The sequence below is a fragment of the Oryzias latipes genome, chromosome 5, assembly GCF_002234675.1.
Source record: "Oryzias latipes chromosome 5, ASM223467v1".
NCBI classification, from domain to species: Eukaryota; Metazoa; Chordata; class Actinopteri; order Beloniformes; family Adrianichthyidae; genus Oryzias; species Oryzias latipes.
Window position 1 is genome coordinate 31,574,579 of NC_019863.2, and position 17,500 is coordinate 31,592,078.

At 39.6% G+C, this 17,500-nt stretch overlaps 1 protein-coding gene across 1 annotated transcript in view; it reads right to left on the reverse strand.

Moving 5' to 3' along the window:
- LOC101166218 (immunoglobulin superfamily member 21) overlaps positions 1–17,500 on the reverse strand; it is a gene marked incomplete in the record, with an annotated part of 226,269 nt that overhangs the window by 1,762 nt on the left and 207,007 nt on the right. Inside the window, 3 exon segments of the mRNA XM_023955299.1 lie at positions 9,312–9,344; positions 13,354–13,546; positions 17,125–17,210. Coding sequence (XP_023811067.1) covers positions 9,312–9,344; positions 13,354–13,546; positions 17,125–17,210 — 312 coding nt within the window.

The window sequence follows — 17,500 nt, forward strand, 5'->3', positions numbered from 1 at the left end:
CAGAGGCAAGGTGGGGTTCAGCGTCTTGCCCAAGGACACTTCGACACATGGGCTTGCAAGCGGGAATCAAACCTGCAATCGTACGACCATGGGTTGACCGCCCTACCGCTGCATCACGGCCGCCCGCAATTCAACATTACTGACTGATGCATTATAAACCATTCCATTCCCAGAGAAATCTTTTTTCACTGAAAGCTGCACTTTGTCAAATAATCACATTAATTAAGAGACCCGCTCCCATGAAAATGGTGTTTTAACACTTTCTTGTGGCATTTTTCTGGTGATGGAGGACGTTTTTTTAAGAAAACTAAGTATATTTAAATAACGTTTCTAAGTATTTCTTTATTCAAATTGTTGTGAATCAGGATTAGACGAAAAAATGCCGTTCACGTTCACGATTGTCTTTGCTGGCCGGGCCTTCCCGCTCCGAGCTCTCATTAATGGGGAAGGGGGGGCGGGGTTGCTTCATGGTCCTCAGAGGTGAATTTCTAATGAACTCCTGGCGCTCTACAGAAACTATGGCCTAGAAAACAACACAGGTTTTTTAGATTTGGGCTAAGAATGGCATCATTGTGATTAAAAGACCACCAGGAAGGCTTTGGAAATAGATCAGACGATGATCGAAGTGGGACTTTAAGAACTTTGTGCCGCCATGTGTTTTTTAAAATAAATATTTGACCTTTCTGGGGTTATCGGAGTGAACCCAATCTTTCTGAATGAGATTATCTTTAAATCTTTGTGCTTTGGGTTTGTAAACAGGTACAAGAAACATGTTAATTAGCAGAATTGACAAAGGTCAACTGTATATTTATGCCATATATTTCTCTTTCAATTTGCCTTTGAATCCTTCTTCACTTCTTTAAGAATTTCCTTTAATAACCATATCCAATCTTCGACTTTATGCCATACTTTATGTATGCATTTTTTGGTCTGAATTTCATCTTGTTCAGCACACCTGATCTCTGCGGTTCCCACACCACAACATTATTTACACCTGTTGAACTGCACAGTGATGCAATCATGGAAGCAGCCAGTCACACAACAGCAGCTCTGAGCATCCAGGCATGTAAACACGGTCAAAACCACATGCTCAAGTTAAACGCCGGATCAGAACAGTTTGGAGGAAAAAAAAAGGAGTTTTGTGATTTTCAACATGGCACGATAAACAAAATAAAAACACGTTGGGTTGCAAGCTTTTCCCTCCAAAAGACGGACGTAGAAACGTTTGTCTGTCAGACGATATTTGCTCTGATTTTCAGTGCCTGCAGTTGTTTGTAAATGTCCTTGTGAAATAAAATGAAATGTTTTTTTTTCTTTGTGTTCATTTCATGTTTTTGCAATATTTGCGGAACAGCTGTGTGTAACCGTGTGCACAAGTCCTTCAGTGTGGACTGTTTACTTTGTGTAAATCAGAGATACAAAAATAATACGCATCATAAACAGACTTCATCTGTGTAATTCTGTCCTGCATCAGTCCTGAACCGCAGGGACGGATTGATTTTTGTTGAATTCTTCTGTCTTTGCCACATGTTCAAAAACTCACCAACATTTAACCCCCCACCCCCACCCATGATGACATCACAACAGGAGAAATAGAAAAAACAAAAATGATTTTTGTCCAAAGTTTGAAAATTCTTATGGGATGGCCACAGGACGTATGCCGTGCTGGCAATTTTGTGGCAAAGTCGGTAAAACCCTCCATAACATCACCCCTCCATGTCCCTCTGACCTTATCCCCCCCGCCCACTCAGGTCTTCCTCCCCCCTCCAGCTGGTTGGACCCACCGCTCGCCTCATCTCCTCAGCCTTTCCCTCCGATTTATGGAACGTGGACTCACTCCCTCAGTTTTTCTAAAAATCCCAAAGCCTACATCTTCAGACTTGGATGTCGATCCCACTTAATTTATAATTTGAATTTAAATAACTCTTATTTGTGTATTTGTTTTATCTATTGTTCTTTACTTGTATGGCGATCCTGGGTGCAAACAAAGGTGCCATGTAATGAAAAACTATTATTATTATTATTATCAGGAAGAGGCCTCAAATCTTGGATTTTTGGTACGACCTACAAATTAAAACTCGAGAAACTATAGATTTTGATCTATCACCTCTTAACTCCTCCAGGATCATCAGGAAGCTACTTGGTTTTAGAGTTTATAGATTTCACATGGCGAGCTGGCAAATGTTTCCCCGTTTCTCACAAATTTTTACAAGTTTTTTACCAAAAGATTGTAAAAATTGAACACGTGAATAATTGGTATACATCATACGTTGTTAAGAATATGGGCGTGGTTAACAATTATCCTCTGTTGCTAAGGAAATCCAACAATGTACTTTTGCAGATACTTCTATAAACTACATAGACCTGTCCGTCACACCCAGACGACCAAAAAATGAAATGGTTGCTATGGAGATAACACCAACAGGAAACACGCCATTGGCACCTATGGGCCATGCAACACCGCTCTCTTTAATTCAGCTTTGGTTTCATAATGACAGAAATGTGTCTTTTGGTTTGTAAATCTCCTCCAAATATTTTTTCCATATTTTAACATGGAAGCTATCCAGAAAAATAGGCTGAATATTAATGATTGCAATTTTATACAGACTTCGTGAGGGTTGTGTGCTCTGCATAACACTTACACACAATTCTGTAGGCACATGAATAAATTCAAACCACGGAAATATTTATAGGAAAGCTTCTTTGAGGTGCAAATAATGATCCGCAGCATAGTTATGCCACGGCGCCAGCATCCGGCGAAGTGTCCCCAGCCCCACCTTTATACATAAAACAGGTGGCATGTGGAATAAACCCTTTTTTTATGTTGTTCTAACTGTACTTGTCAATCCAAGGTCAGCAGAAGCATTTCTCATTTCTCATTTCTGCTCTTCCTGAAGCTCCCTGGTGGATATCTCGCTGTGGAACGGAGGAGGCTGTGGGTGGAAAGTTGTTATGGGCTGTAGGTTTTTCTACGCTGACATAAACAGTTTAGATTGCCAAGACTGTGGCTAAAGCACAGTCACAACCACAGCGACTCGCTGCACTGCTGGGTGGCTAACTAACAGCTTGGCCTGTCAGCTAAATGCATCCCCGTTAGTCTGCTTTTCCATTTGCATTTTCTTAATTTGGATATAATTGGACACTTTGTTCATTCAAAATTCATAAGAAATCAGCCATAAAAAGCTATTTTTTGCAAAAAGTGTTTAATCTCACTTTCCTAGTGCCTCATACGAGGAAGGAAATCATATTTTCAGGTCCCTTTCCAGTCTAAAGTTATGGATTCAAGTCACACAGCCATATGCTGGCCTGAAACTGTTGGCTCAGACTGCTGAGCATTTCTGCCAAATTGATTTCTCTTTGACAACTGGGACTCATTTCTGTGGCAAGATGTTCGTTTTTTTCCCTCCTGTAACAGATGAGTTAATCTGCTACACCTAAAATGCCTAAACAGGTGCAGAAACCAACCCGCCAATAAATGCCACCAAACCCAGGGAAACGGTTTTGCAATAATTACTTACAATAATGGAATTGAAATATCAGTTTTACATCTTTGACTGATCCATAATCTTTTCATTAGCTTTTTTGATTATCCAACAGTTTGCACATTTTTATACTTCCTTTTTTCAACCTATATTCCCTATTCCTTCTTTATTTTAGTTTTATTTACTTACAAAGTATTGTTTCATGATATTTTTGAATTTATTTTTGTAATTTAGGGAATATATTTGACCTTAATTCTCCCATCGATGCAAATGCAAAAGAACATGAGAGGAACTGACACTATAGAGCAGAGAAAGCAGGGGTTGTGTCAACATTAGGTCACTTTGGAGGTGTTGGAATTTAACTTTCATCATCTGCGCTTAGTTTGGTTAAAACAGCTGATAAGTGTACTATCCCACACACACACGCACACACACGCTCATAAACACACATTAGATCAGTGTTTTTCAACCTTTTTTGAGCCACGGCACACTTTAACCTTGACAAAAATCCCGCGGCTCACCAGCATCTAAAAATTTAAAAAAAAAAGGAGAAACTCATAGTCTGTATTGATCTATAGTCCCTCCATGATCTCACGTGCATTTTTGTGATAATTGTGGCAGAAAAAGCTGGAAGCTGCAGCTGTTTTTACTAAAAGATGTAATAAAAGTTAAGTTAGAAGATTTAAAAACTGTTTGATGTGTGTTCGTTGTGGTTTCAAGACGTTTAACAACGATGACTCATTGTGCGCTGAGACGCTGTCACTTTAACCCAATGCATCATGGGAGATGTAGTGCAAACAGCCACCGAATGCAGAAAGACTAGCGTCGCTGAGCTTCATTCTTTTGTTCAATTGTTCCACGGTCTGATACCAGATTCTGTGGAAAGCTACACCGCTAAAGACGAGCTTTAGCTGGTATTTTTGTTGGAACTGAGAGACTTTATGAGCAGAATTGGAACAAGGAAGTGAAGACTTTAACCACTTCTGATTGGTCAGACTGATGACATGTGATCAAGCCTCCAAGAATGATTGGTGGAGACAGTTAAAGGGGCGGGACTTTTCCCAAAACAGCTTTAGCTGCAGCTAAAATACCAACAGTGGGTGAGCCTGGTCAGGCCGTGTTTACAACGCTCTTTGGGGACCACCATTTACTTTAGCGTCATCCCCCTGGGTAGGGGTGGCCGGGCCTTGCCTTGCTTTCTCCTGGCCCATGCCTGGAGTGAAGTGGGGGGATGGTCAGAACCACTCGGTGGTGGGGTGCTCTCTGGGGGCAGGGTCACTATGGGTGTGGGGCTATATTTCTGGAAGATCTTGAGTTTGCACTCCCTGTCCCTCTGTGCGTCCCCGCTCTCTGGCTTTGGGGCCCCCGTGGCGGTCCTGCTGGCCTGGGTGGCAGACGTAATTGCCCGGCGGGTGGATGTTCTCTATCTGCTATGTTGTACGCTCCTCTATAATCAAACTTCAAGACTTCAAACTATATTAATTTATAAAGCGCCTTTCGGTCCAACAAAAAACTGATATAAATATAATCAATATAAATAAAGTTTAGCCTAAAGTTATAAGTTATAGCCCCATGTTGTAACAGTAGAATCTGTCCAACAGCTCTTATCTGTCTGGACAAGTTTAACATCTGACCAGCAGCTTTGAATAAAAGGAAAGATATAGAGGGGAAAAAACCGGAAACACATGCAAACATGATGCCGTGGACTGGTTTACTGAACAAAATGCTGCTTCACAAACTAAAGCATTGTTGAAAGCATGAACCTTTGAGGGTTTCAGACAATTCTGAAACTGTCATCATTGGAATCTCTTCCTGTCCTGGTCTGGGGCAACATTGCTGCTTTATTTGGATCAACACTTTGATTCTATGGCTTCCATCACATCGAAACAGACAAACACAGATCTTCATCCACACTGTTCCGGCTGCATGTTTGTGGTTTTACCTGATTTTTATGAATTCTTATTGGACATTTGATTACGTGTTAAAAAAAAAAACGAAGTTTTTTTTGTTTTTGCTCTCATTAAGAACTCACTAATTAAAGAATTCTTTTAGAATAAAGTGGAAATTGGCTCTAATGAAGGCTATTTACTCTATTTACTCAAAGTTGAATTGTCTTGTATATTTATTATAGCATAATAGAGCGTCGTGATTTAGTTTTGTCACTGGTCAAACCTGAATTTGAGTTTTTAAGAACAGAAAACATTTTTGTTTCAGATGCTTAAAAACCGGAGTTAATGAAGGAAATGGAGTTTTTTGTGACTGATGGACGGCGGCGGGTTTTTGGACGTTCGGCCCGCACGCCGCAGCCGCCTCTCGGGCCGTGTGGTACACCGATTTGACTTGTCTGTGTGTCCATTTTGACCTAATTTTGTTCCTGCTCTGTTCCTCACTCCTGTTTCAGCGCTCGCCATCGCATTTGCATTCCTACATTTGCATCCGTAGGATATGAATGCCATAAAAGTAAAAGCAGTGAAATGAAAAGAAGGAACTAGAGCTAAAACATAGAGGTGAGGTTTTCTTCCAGAGGAAGTACAGAAGAGGTTAAAGCTTCTTCCTCTCAGAGCTCTGGATTTCTGAGAATGGCTACAGCTCAGCTTAGGAGAGCTCTGCCTCCCATCTGCCCGGGAAGCTGTTTTCACTCGCAGCTATGACGAGCTTGGGCATCAGATTCAGACACATGCACCAGAGATTATGCAGTGGGTAATTATTATGTCATTAAAGAACATTTTCCAGACCATTAACAGCTTGTCACTCTAAACAATAACGACAATACAGATGGTTAGGATTTCTTTATCATTTCTAAGTTGTAACTGAAGTTCCAATCTCAGTTTAGTACATTTTTATTTTATTTTATGAAAATAAAAACTATATTCATGAAGACTTCGGCTCACATGAAGAGAAAAAGTTTTTAACCCCTAACATCGGTGACGTACGGTGGCCCTGAAGTACAAATCACATCAACAAATGAATCGACGCAGAAACCTATTAAAGTCCCTTTTTTTTTAGGAGCAATCCCTTTCCCCCTTCCCGTCACCCTCAAATGAGCTATACGTTTACACTCTCTCCTGCTGGCTTACAGCCCCTCACACCCTCAGCCTAACTAGCAGTGCAGCAAAATCAGAGGTAGATCCAGATTCCAGCTCAGACGAGGAAAGCAAAGACGTTCATGAATCTATTTGTCTGAAAGTAGATGCATCAGCCCAGCGTATTTTCTACGTGACAAATACGATCTTTTCAAACGGTATTTGTTCTTCTGCTCCTGGTTCACAACCATTTGAATAAAAGAAACACTCAGAAATACAGTTTAGCTTCATTTTTTCCTCCATCATCAAAAAAATGCCACAACAACATGTTAAAAACACAAATTTTATCGAATTGGGTCGGTCTCTAAAGCACAATTAAAAAAGCAAATCAGGTCACAATAAAAAAAAAAAAACACACACGTTGAGTCTACAATCAAAACACATTACAAGAAAACCAAAGCACAATTCTAAAAACATGAAACAAGATAAAAAGGAAAACAAAATAATTTTCAGAAATCAAAATAAAATGTTAAAAAAATGATGCAAAAAAAAAGAAACCAAGGTAGGTATCATGGGACATCGCTAATTGAATCGGTTAGTTCAAAAGGGGCCCAAGTCCATAATTCTTCAAAATAGAGATATTATCTGTTCTATAGTCTTCAAGGGAAAAGCTTTTCCCTTGAAGACTATAGAACAGATCTGATTATGTGCAAAAAAGTCACAAGTCTGTTGTTATGTATTGACTATGCTCGACATTTATATGCATTAAGTGCAAAATTCCTGGACTTGGGCCTCTCTTGCATGAGTTTAGCTTTATCCCATAGATGGCAGCACTAGTTATCCAATATGGCAGAGCCCCTGTTTAATTCAAGAAGGGCCCAAGTCCAGAGACTTTAGTTTGCTAGTCCTCTGAAATGATAAAAGTGAGGTACTTCATATTATAGCATTTGTAAGCTATGAACTGGTGCTAAATCTGGGTAAAGTATGAATCATTTGGTGTAACCTCCCTTTAAGCTATGCAATTAAAATCATTTCCTGGAAAAAACAAATGTCTTGGACTTGGGCCCCTTTTGAACTAACCGATTCATTTAAAAGATGATGTTTGTTCACCTTTTCAAGAGGAAGTTATTCAGCAACGCGGTATCTTCCTACAGAAGATATATCTTTACGCTTCCGGCCACGCCCACTGATCAATGAAGTCTTTACAGTTCAGGTAAAACATCCTTCTGCTTTCCTCATCATCCAATCTGTGGTCTCCTGGAATACCTTTTACAGTTTCTTACTTTGTTTCGGTTTTTAATATTTTATTTTGATTTCTGGAAAGTATTTTGTTTCCCGAAATACATAAATATATATATATATATATATATATATATATATATATATATATATATATATATATATATATATATATATATATACACATTTTTTTTTAACGTTTTAGTTTTTGGAAGTTTGCTTAGATTTTTAAAACGCAATGCTGTTGTTTTTCCTTTTTTTAAATTTTTTAATTGTCGTGATCTTTAAAATGTCTAGAAGATTGAGTGATTCCTACTTCAGGGCCACCGTAGTGAAGCTGCCCTGAAACATTTATATCACGTGATCCAGAGGGAATACGGTGTCTTTTACACAAATGCCCTCTTTAAAAGGGTTAGGGGGCAGAACAGACATCCCTGTACTGATCAGACAAACACAAAAACAGAAAAATGCAACACAAAAATGACTAAAAAGATTTATTGTGTAAACTTACGCATTCAAAGTAAAAGGTAAAGCTAAAGACTTAAGACTGCAGGTGACCCCGACATGGAGCAAAGCTGTCTAACATTTTCACAGGTTGTAGGAATGTGACAGCAGTTTAGTCTTTTGTGCAGAGAAATCGATCAATGAGAATTTGCTGGAAGCCAGTCTTACTTCACTTTTCTTACATGTTCATTAAAATGAACAAGAAAAAGAGAGCAATTAAATGGTTCTCTCGCGGTTTTCTACCCTTTTTCTTTGACCGCATCCCAGCTTTGATTTTATCTCTATAAGGTCGCACTCTCAATTTAGTGGTGGTGAGTCATGAAGCACTTCATGCTTCAGAGGCCCATCTGTCAAGGCTCCAAACTCTTGTTATTTAGTCAGAGCTGAATGTTTCCCACACTACAGCATAATCTACACTCCCCGTGATGGAAAATCAGCGTCAAATCGGAGGTTGTGAGCTAAGCCAGAGGCGAAATGTGCAAAAATAAGAAATAAAGGGAAAAAAATGATGTGCTGGAAGTGGAGAAAACATAATGAGAGGAGAAAAATGAGGCAGCGACAAACGTGAAACAACAACATGAAATTGATGATGCTGCTGGGGAGACTGACACTGGGAGAACGGGAGAGCAGGGAGGCGGGAAGGACCGACGGAGTGATTAAACGGGAAAGTGGGAGGAAGAGACGGAAAGCAGCAGAGATGGAGAGGTGGTTGCCACATCTCTGCGGCTTCTCTTCACAATCCCTCATCTTTACATACGATAATCCCAGAAGCCGCAAAAGAGCCACAACTGCACATATGAAACGCCAATAATCTCGCACTCAACCAAAAGTGACAGGCAAGATTAGTCACGGGGAGAGGCGGCTGCTGCTGCTGCTGCTGCTGAACACCGTCATGGACTAATCCTGCCTCAATCTCCCTCTTGTTACTTAGATGTGGAACACAAACAGAATCAAACATTTCCACCTGTCGACACTATAAATGTTAAAAAAAATGAAATGCAGTTTAATGTTTTATACACAAATCATAAAAAAAAGCCCTCTCACTCAAAAGAGAAACACTTACTGTTCTGATTCCTTTTCATCATGCTTGGATTTTCTGTTGGGAAGACAAAGAGAAGAAACATGGAATCAGACAATGTGGTTGCTATGGCGACAGCGAGTGATCAGTAAAATAAGAAAAAGAAGTTTGCTGGAATGAGAAGCAGCAGAAAGAAAATAAAAGACAGCCATGTGACATTTAAGGAACCTTTAAGGAAACTAAAGAAAGTTTCCTAGATGCAGACTGAAGAGGATTCATGGATCCACGAACAGAACCACCAGGACTATCTGAACCAGCGGGCCCAATGCGTCGATCCTGATCCACCAAAGGTAGTGATCGTGAGCCATATGTGAAATTATTAAAGATACAAAAAAAAGGCAACCAATCAGCCAACTCGCTGTCACGTTTGTCACTTGATTGACATGCAGACAGCAAATCAAATCCTCTGATACACACATCACTCACTGCACATGCGTGTTCAACTACACTGAGTTTTTCCTTCTCCTCATCTTCAGAAAGGTGTGAGCCTTCGGCGTCAGACTCCTAACCGGGGATGAAGTTGCTAATGTGCCTTATTTTGTCTTGACTGACAGAAAAAACAACCTTGAGCAGAACTCGGAATGTTTCTTTTGTCTGCACTGCGCTGCAGCGCCGTTGACAAGGAAACCACCAACACACGGGTCCAACTTAACAAACGACAGAGGAGCTTTTTATCATGTTATAATCTGACACATTTATTTGTTCACTCAAAATAATTGTCTGATTTACTTTAAAATGTGGTTTTATAACGTATCTGTGTATTTAAAGTCCCACTTCAGTTATCTTTTGGACTTTTTTAAAGTCTTCGTAGTCGTCGTTCTAAAATGATTATTATTTTAAGCCAAAAACAAACAAACAGTGCAGTTTTCTAGGACATAGTTTCTGCAGAGCAGCATGAATTCTTCAGAAATTCCCCTCTGACTTGTGGGCAAGACCATAGGCACTTAGTAAGCCTTCCCCTACTTCCCATCATCACAGTTTCCCACTAGCTTAGAGCCCTTTACACCCCCAACCTAACATTACTGGTGCAGCAAACATGGTGAGCAATACTGAAGCATCCAGTTGTACAGTTTAGATCCAGATTCCAGCTCAGACGAGGAAAACAAAGACGTTCATAGATCTATTTGTCTGCAGGTGGATGATCAGAAAGGGGGGAGCAGGGAGCTTGCATATTTTCTAAGTCACACTTAGAATTTTTTTGAAATTACATTTGTTCGTCTGCTCCCGATCTACAACAATTTACATTAAAAAAAATACTCAGTAATGCAAATTTTAGCTTAATTTTCCTCGTAAATGTCCTGAATCATCAGAAAAGCGCCACAAGAACACGTTAAAAACACCATTTTCACCGGAGAGGGTCTTCGATAAATATGAACATTTCTAGTTATGATTCTGAAATTTACAGCTAAACTGAAGTGCGAGCTGCAGCTGAAGCCTGGAAGCCAGACTTCATGTATAAGCAGAGAGAAGTTATAGGAGCGAGTGAAACCTCCCCGGTCCCTCTGCAACCACCCACTGACATTAATCCGTGCACTTTCCTCATGCACCCATGTGCTTGCCACTGCACAATTGACTAACTTTATTTCCCATCTTGTGTGTCTCCCGTTCGGTTGTGTGGCGTTTCCTGCCGCCTGCCTTCCTCTGACTTGTGCTGACTCACTCTGCCATTGTCTCAGAGTATAGGCGGCAGAGAAAGCCGGGGCTGTAAATCAGCAGGATGCAAATGCTGCTCGGTTGTTTGTGAGTTCCCAAACCAGGTCTTCATTATAATCCATTATTTTTGTTGGCGTACATCAAACAGTTGGTGAATTGAGCAGTGTCCCCAAACATCTCTTCAGGCCCAGGAGGAAGGAACTATCTCATCTCGAGGCCACCAGGGAAGGTGCCAAGGTTACTTAATCACCATTTACTTCCCCCAAGCATAAGTGGAGGCAATCTACAAGGAGCAAACAGACAGATGGGCCATACTAGGCACGTATCCGATGACACCTTTGGATGCGTCAGGGTGTTAAATAGACATTAGTGCTCCTTCTAGCAAAACGCCTGCCAAGGTAACAACCTCTCTAAAGTGGCTCTTTCCCTTTAAAGCTGGCTTTTATTAGACCTCCTCAGTAATTTGTGCACTCGTGACACAGTTTTCACCCTGTCGGCTGGGATGTTTCTGGCAGGAGGACATAAAAAAAGATGGACGCTTTGTTTCAGAGTTGCTCAAGTACAAAAAGTGAGTCCAGCTGACTGTTTCTCCAAAAGAATGTGTGCACACTGCAAGCTTTTGCACAATAATAAAAAGGGGAAAGAGCAACATGCACTAAATATGCCAAAGAATAATGTTTTTTCCTGACATTTTCCTGTCAAGAGAGGTTAAAAGTTGGAACCCGAGGAATTCGTGACACAGCGTCATTATTCTGCAGACAGATTTCAAACGTCTCATTTCTTGTCAGGGTTTTCAAATCTCTGTATTTAAAGTGGCAGTGCTGCAGCGCCTACATGGTGAGGAAAGCGTGTTCATGTTTTATTAAATGAAGCCACAGTGCTTTGGATACAGTGAAGATATTGACCTAAAAAAAAGCTATGTCACTTAAACCAAGTCCAAGTTGGAACTTTTTGAAGCCCCGCTCCAATGAAAATTGAGTTTTTGGTGTTTTTAACATGTTCTTGTGACATTTGTCTGATGATGGAGAACATACAGAAAAAAATTAAGTTCAAAATTGCATTTCTGAACATTTATTTATTCAATTGAATCAGGAGGAGACGATAAATTTTCGTATTTGCAATCATCGTTGACAAAAGCCCCGTTTTCACTTAGAGCTGTGGTACAGTCCGGTACAATCCATTATTTTGAGTGTTTCCATTTTAAAATGGAACGGACTGGTAAAGGGGGAGTTACAGGTGAAATCCCTTGATTGGCGGAAGGTTTTTATGACGAAAGAAAGCGCCGAACCAGCGCCAGCATATTCCTCTTCTCTTAAACAACATTAAATGACATTCATATAAAAACATTTTTGAAAACCAAGCGGAATAAAAGAGCAGCTGGATGACCTTCACTGTTGTTTTTGATAGCTTTGCTTTTGCTGTAGTCGCACGACTATGACACAAAGCTACGCAATCGGTCTACGACCCGCACCATGCCGGTCCAACTTTGAGTGGAAATGTTCGCCCACCGCTCAGTGGAAATGAGGGTAAATAGATCCATGTCTTTGTTTTCCTCACCCGAGCTGGCATCTGGCTCAGGACCGGACAGCTGGACAGCTCCAATATCGCTCGCCATTTTTGCTTCTATTGAATTCCTGTAGCTCTGCAGATACCATGTCCTAAAAACACGTTTTATTGCTTCTTGGGCGAAAAACGTCATCATCATCATCATTAAAAGACCACTGGAAAGCTTTTAAAACAGTTTAAAAGATGAAAAGTGAGTCACAGCTATGTCTACGCGTGTCAAAGACACAGAAGAATCACATCTAATAAATGCAGAAACAGCAGTCATTAAAAATCTCTGTATACTGAGGCTCTGACCAGCGAGACCCGGTTCCTCCAGGATTCTCCAGAGCAAACAGTACCGGAGGAGCAGAACACACAGATTTAATAGAGACTGAAGGCTATCCAGGTCCCACATCAACACCAGTACATCAAACACATCCAAATTCTGAAGAACATGTAACCTCAGTTGGGCCTCTGAACAAAGAAAACTGCTGACAGCAAGGCTCTTTTGATTTCGTCTTTGGTCCACGATGCCAACTTTGTTTGTTTTTGTGCTAAAAAAAAAATGAGGTCTGTCATTCCTGCCAAAAAGGTTAAATTATTAATTGATTCATTTGTACCTAAACTGTTCCAACTAATCCCACACACAGTTTGAATGTGTCCAAAAAAAAGCCAGACATCTTTAGTAGATTCTCAGTTGAACAGATTTGTTTCTGGAATATTTCAGTAAACTCTGATTTAGAACAGCCATAGAATGAAAACTCTAGATATTGTGACATCCATTCTTCACTTGACTGTGACGGCGTTTCTCCGCCGCAGAGGTACGTACCAAAGACTATGAGGCGAATGTGCGTATCTGTGGAACCCAGAGGATTCTGTGCGGTGCAGCGATACATGGAGCCGTTCAGTTCCGCCGGCACTCTTTCAAGAACCAGCTCCCTTCCCTCGCGCTCCGTGCTGCCATCCAGCATATGGCCCCCCACCTGCGTCCAGGTTAAGAGAGGCTCTGGGAAAACCTCATTCTATCATGTGGGATGGAAACAGACAAAACCAGGGAGAAGAAAAAAGAAAGTGGGTTTAAAGGGATCTCAGAGAAAGTCTGCGCCTCAGCCAAGAGATTAAAGCAAAGCGTACATGAATAACACAGGCGCCAATTTTTCCCTAATGCGGTAGCAAGTTAACAACATGCATTAATAATCAACACTTCATTTTTCAAATGCATTTTTTTTCTTCCTGTGTGATGGGTAACTAAATCAAAAAGGTTAAAAAATGTCCCTCTGAATCCTTTTGCTCTACTTTGCATTGCAATTTTTTACACTGGAAAAAAACATCCATCTCAAAAGAAGTACAGAAATTAAGAAATAAGATGATTTTCTCCTGCTAAAAGTGAAAAATTCTTGAATTTGACTTAAAATAATTCAACAAACCTGGTTGTACTGCTATTTTAAAACAGAATTTAATCTTGAAAATTGGCTAGAAAACTCAAATTTAGTTATATCGCACTGGGAAATATTATGTTTTAAATTAAACATGTGTTGCTCCAAAAAAGTTTTATATCTTTATAGTTGGTATATTTTTACACCCTCCCCCCAAGTATGTTACAATTCTACTATCCTTATTTCTAGACCATAATCCTCTTAAAGTAATACTAGAATTATACATTTTAGGATAAATGTGTCTTCAGATTTTAAGTAATCTGTTTTCTTTCAAACTTTTGTCTCTGAAACAAAACCACTCACTGTGGTGAGCCTCTGCTTAAAATTATTTAACGTTCACAAAAATGTTTAATTAGAGATATTGCATAAGATAAGATGCTTTCAAATCGCTCAACAATCGGGATTTATTTGATTGTCTCAAAACCAGTTGTAACATCTTTTTGAAATGTTACTAAGTTTGTTCCGTCTTAATTAAAGTGTCGTAAGGAATTTAAAGAAACCACCAAAAAACATTTGTGTTTTTGCTGTGTATGAATGAAAAACCCAACCGTTTTTTTTTTAAATTCAAATTTAAAGAAGTATGTTTTAAGTAATGATGACCTTAAGCCGTGCAGGCAATGACCACTAGGAACCTCCAGCAAGAATCAGAATCAAGATTTGTTTGCTAAATCAATATAATTAAAAATATGTATTAATTAAGGATGAAACATTTCACTTTTCCCTCAATTTGGTCCAAACCTTATTTTTTTTTATTTCTTTTAGTTTGTTTTATGATTTGTGTGTGACCTAACAATAATGAAAACCTCAGAACCAATAAAGAGAAACATTTCCGTTTTATTAAGCCTGGTGTGATGTAATAAAACAAGCAATAATGAATCCTTTAAAAATTGATCACAACCCGCGTTTCAACATAAACTCACCGGATTCTTACAGACACAACCATTCATTTTTAAAACAGTTCGGTTTTAAATCGGGAACTGTGGCTTCCCAACTATTGGTGTTAAATTATCATGCAAACACGGACGGAGGCATTTTTTATAGAATAAAAAGGTGAAAACAAAATAATAGAACTCTGACACACAATCTTATCTACCTGTGAAGCCCTCTAAAGCCCACAGGTCTGTGGAAGGATAAGGGAAACTTGCTTTTTGAGGCTCAGTCAGACCTGTTTGTAATAACCAATCCTGACCCTGCTCAAAGAGGAAGCTTTCAAAGAATCCCAAGGTCACTGGGCAAACAGAGGCAGGTGTGTAAGTCTGTGACGCTCTGAACAAACAGCAGAGGACCCGGCTTTGGACAAACACGTGGCATGTTCAGGATCAGCATTTTCCTTTTCAAACGACCGCTTCAGGCCTGTCTTCACTGACACTACGACCCACAGGACACTCACGGCAGGAAGTCAAGTCTATTTATCAGTGTGTGTTATTGACTTCTCTGTCAATAACACACACTGTATGCTATGGACAGGAGGGAAAGCGGAATCAAGACATCGAGATCATTTTGTTGGTTCAAATGAAGTAAATTCACTTTAACCATACTGTGCGAAATTAAAAAAAGCCCCACAAACTTTAATTCCTTTAGGTTTACTGGGGACAAACCATAAAATGCAGCAATTCAAACCCATAAAGCTGCTTTGTTTCTGGAAAATCCCTTTAAAGCGTTTATTTTGTTTAGTTCAATTTCCCTTTTTTTGTTACGGGTAGGAAACGAGTGAACTGGTTAATCATTAGAGGTAGGAACACCCAAAACTCCCTCACATCTCTACATGTATCCTTGCTCCAGCTCCAGTTTTGTTAAGGAACGCCAGAATATTTTCAAACTTCTCCTCACTTCCTGCTTTGGAGTGAAAAGCTCCACCCGTTTGTTGCTTTCTTCTCTTCTCTCTAAACACTATGGTTTCACACCAAAGTACATTTTAAGGTGGCTGTGGAAAGATTTATTCTGTAAAAAATATCCTGACCTAGTCATAAAATAATCTGGGGGAAAAAAGATCTGGCGTTACGATGTTCTTTCACACTGGTTTCTCCAGGGTTAAACTATCTGTTAGGTTCCATATATGGACTGTTATGTTGCTTCCACCTATAAACAATTTTAAACTTTTTGTTTTTTAATCAAATGGATTAAATTATATTTGCTATATTTGGTCATGTTATTGGGATAAGCATGAGTGTTGGGCCACTAAAAAACTAGTACATTTACCAGAATAAAGACATATTATGACAAAAAAGTCGTAATTTTACGGGAATAAACTCGTAGAGTTACGATTAAAAGAGTCAATTTTTTACAATGATAAAGTTATTATTTCATAAGTTATAAGTTGAGAATTTAAATGATTAAAGTCATACATTTATGAGGCAAAAGGCTGTTTACTAAGAAAAAAACAACCAAAAAAGAACCAATATCTCAAATCAGTATGAGAGCCGTAGAGCGCATGTAAGCGGTTGTTTCAGCGTGGGTTTCATAAATAAGGAAATGGTGAGTGAGTCAACGTTGTTATTGTAAGTATTTGGACATTAAAAGAATTTGCAGGAAACTGGGCCCTTTTCAGAGGAATATTCATGACACACGGAGTGGATTTCCAGCTCTTTACGCCGTCGGCAGTACAGTGGTACAGGTCCAAATGCATCATGGAACGCAGATTCTTATGATAAAGCCTTATGCATTGCCATAAATAGGTGCATTGATGGATTTAGTTGGCATCTAATTTGGATGGAGTCTTACACAACCAACCAGAAAAAAGCACAACTTTTCCTTGTAAAATTACAACTTTTTCTCATAATTTTATGTTTTTATTCTTGTAAACAGATGTTTTTATTAATATGTTGGCCCTCATACTCCGTCATACAATACCACAAAGCTCGGTGTGACTTTTTTATTCTTAGAAGACGATCGGCATTTTATTTCCTTTTAATGAGATTAAATTAAAAGTACTTTTTTTGTGCTTTTGCTTTAGTTCGATCACAAGGAAAACTGCTTATCAATAAAAGCTGCTTTTTCTGAGCTGAATGATAAGAAGAGGAGCACTACATAACATGTATTTAGGTAAAAAAAACTGATTGCAGAGGGGGAAACAATCTCCTTCAAAAACCTGAACAATAACCACACCCCCAATTTTTTTTTTTGGTTTCTTACAGCCCCATGCCACATAACCCAGAGGATTTTACCTGGAATCCCTGCACGATGATCCGCACCGTATCCCCTACCTTTGCCCTGGTTGGGGTCATCGAGAGTTTGGGACCCTTTGGAGCAGCTAAAAAGAGAGGAGAACAAGGAGAAGAAAGGAAGACAAAGGTCATTGTTCTGAGCATCAAGAGCAAATCCCGCCGGACACCTGTTTTGTCACACGGAGAGGCAGACAAATACAATTTCCTGTCAATTAAGGTCACAGAGCGAGAGGCGGGGGAACTGCAGGTTCTTTCATCCAAAGGACTGTGCCGGATTTATTCCCCTTTGGAGAAAAAAGGAACTAAATTGGGTAGATACTCATTACTGGAAGAGAATGGGAGTGCAAAGGGTGGGGTGTGCAGGAGGCGAGATAAG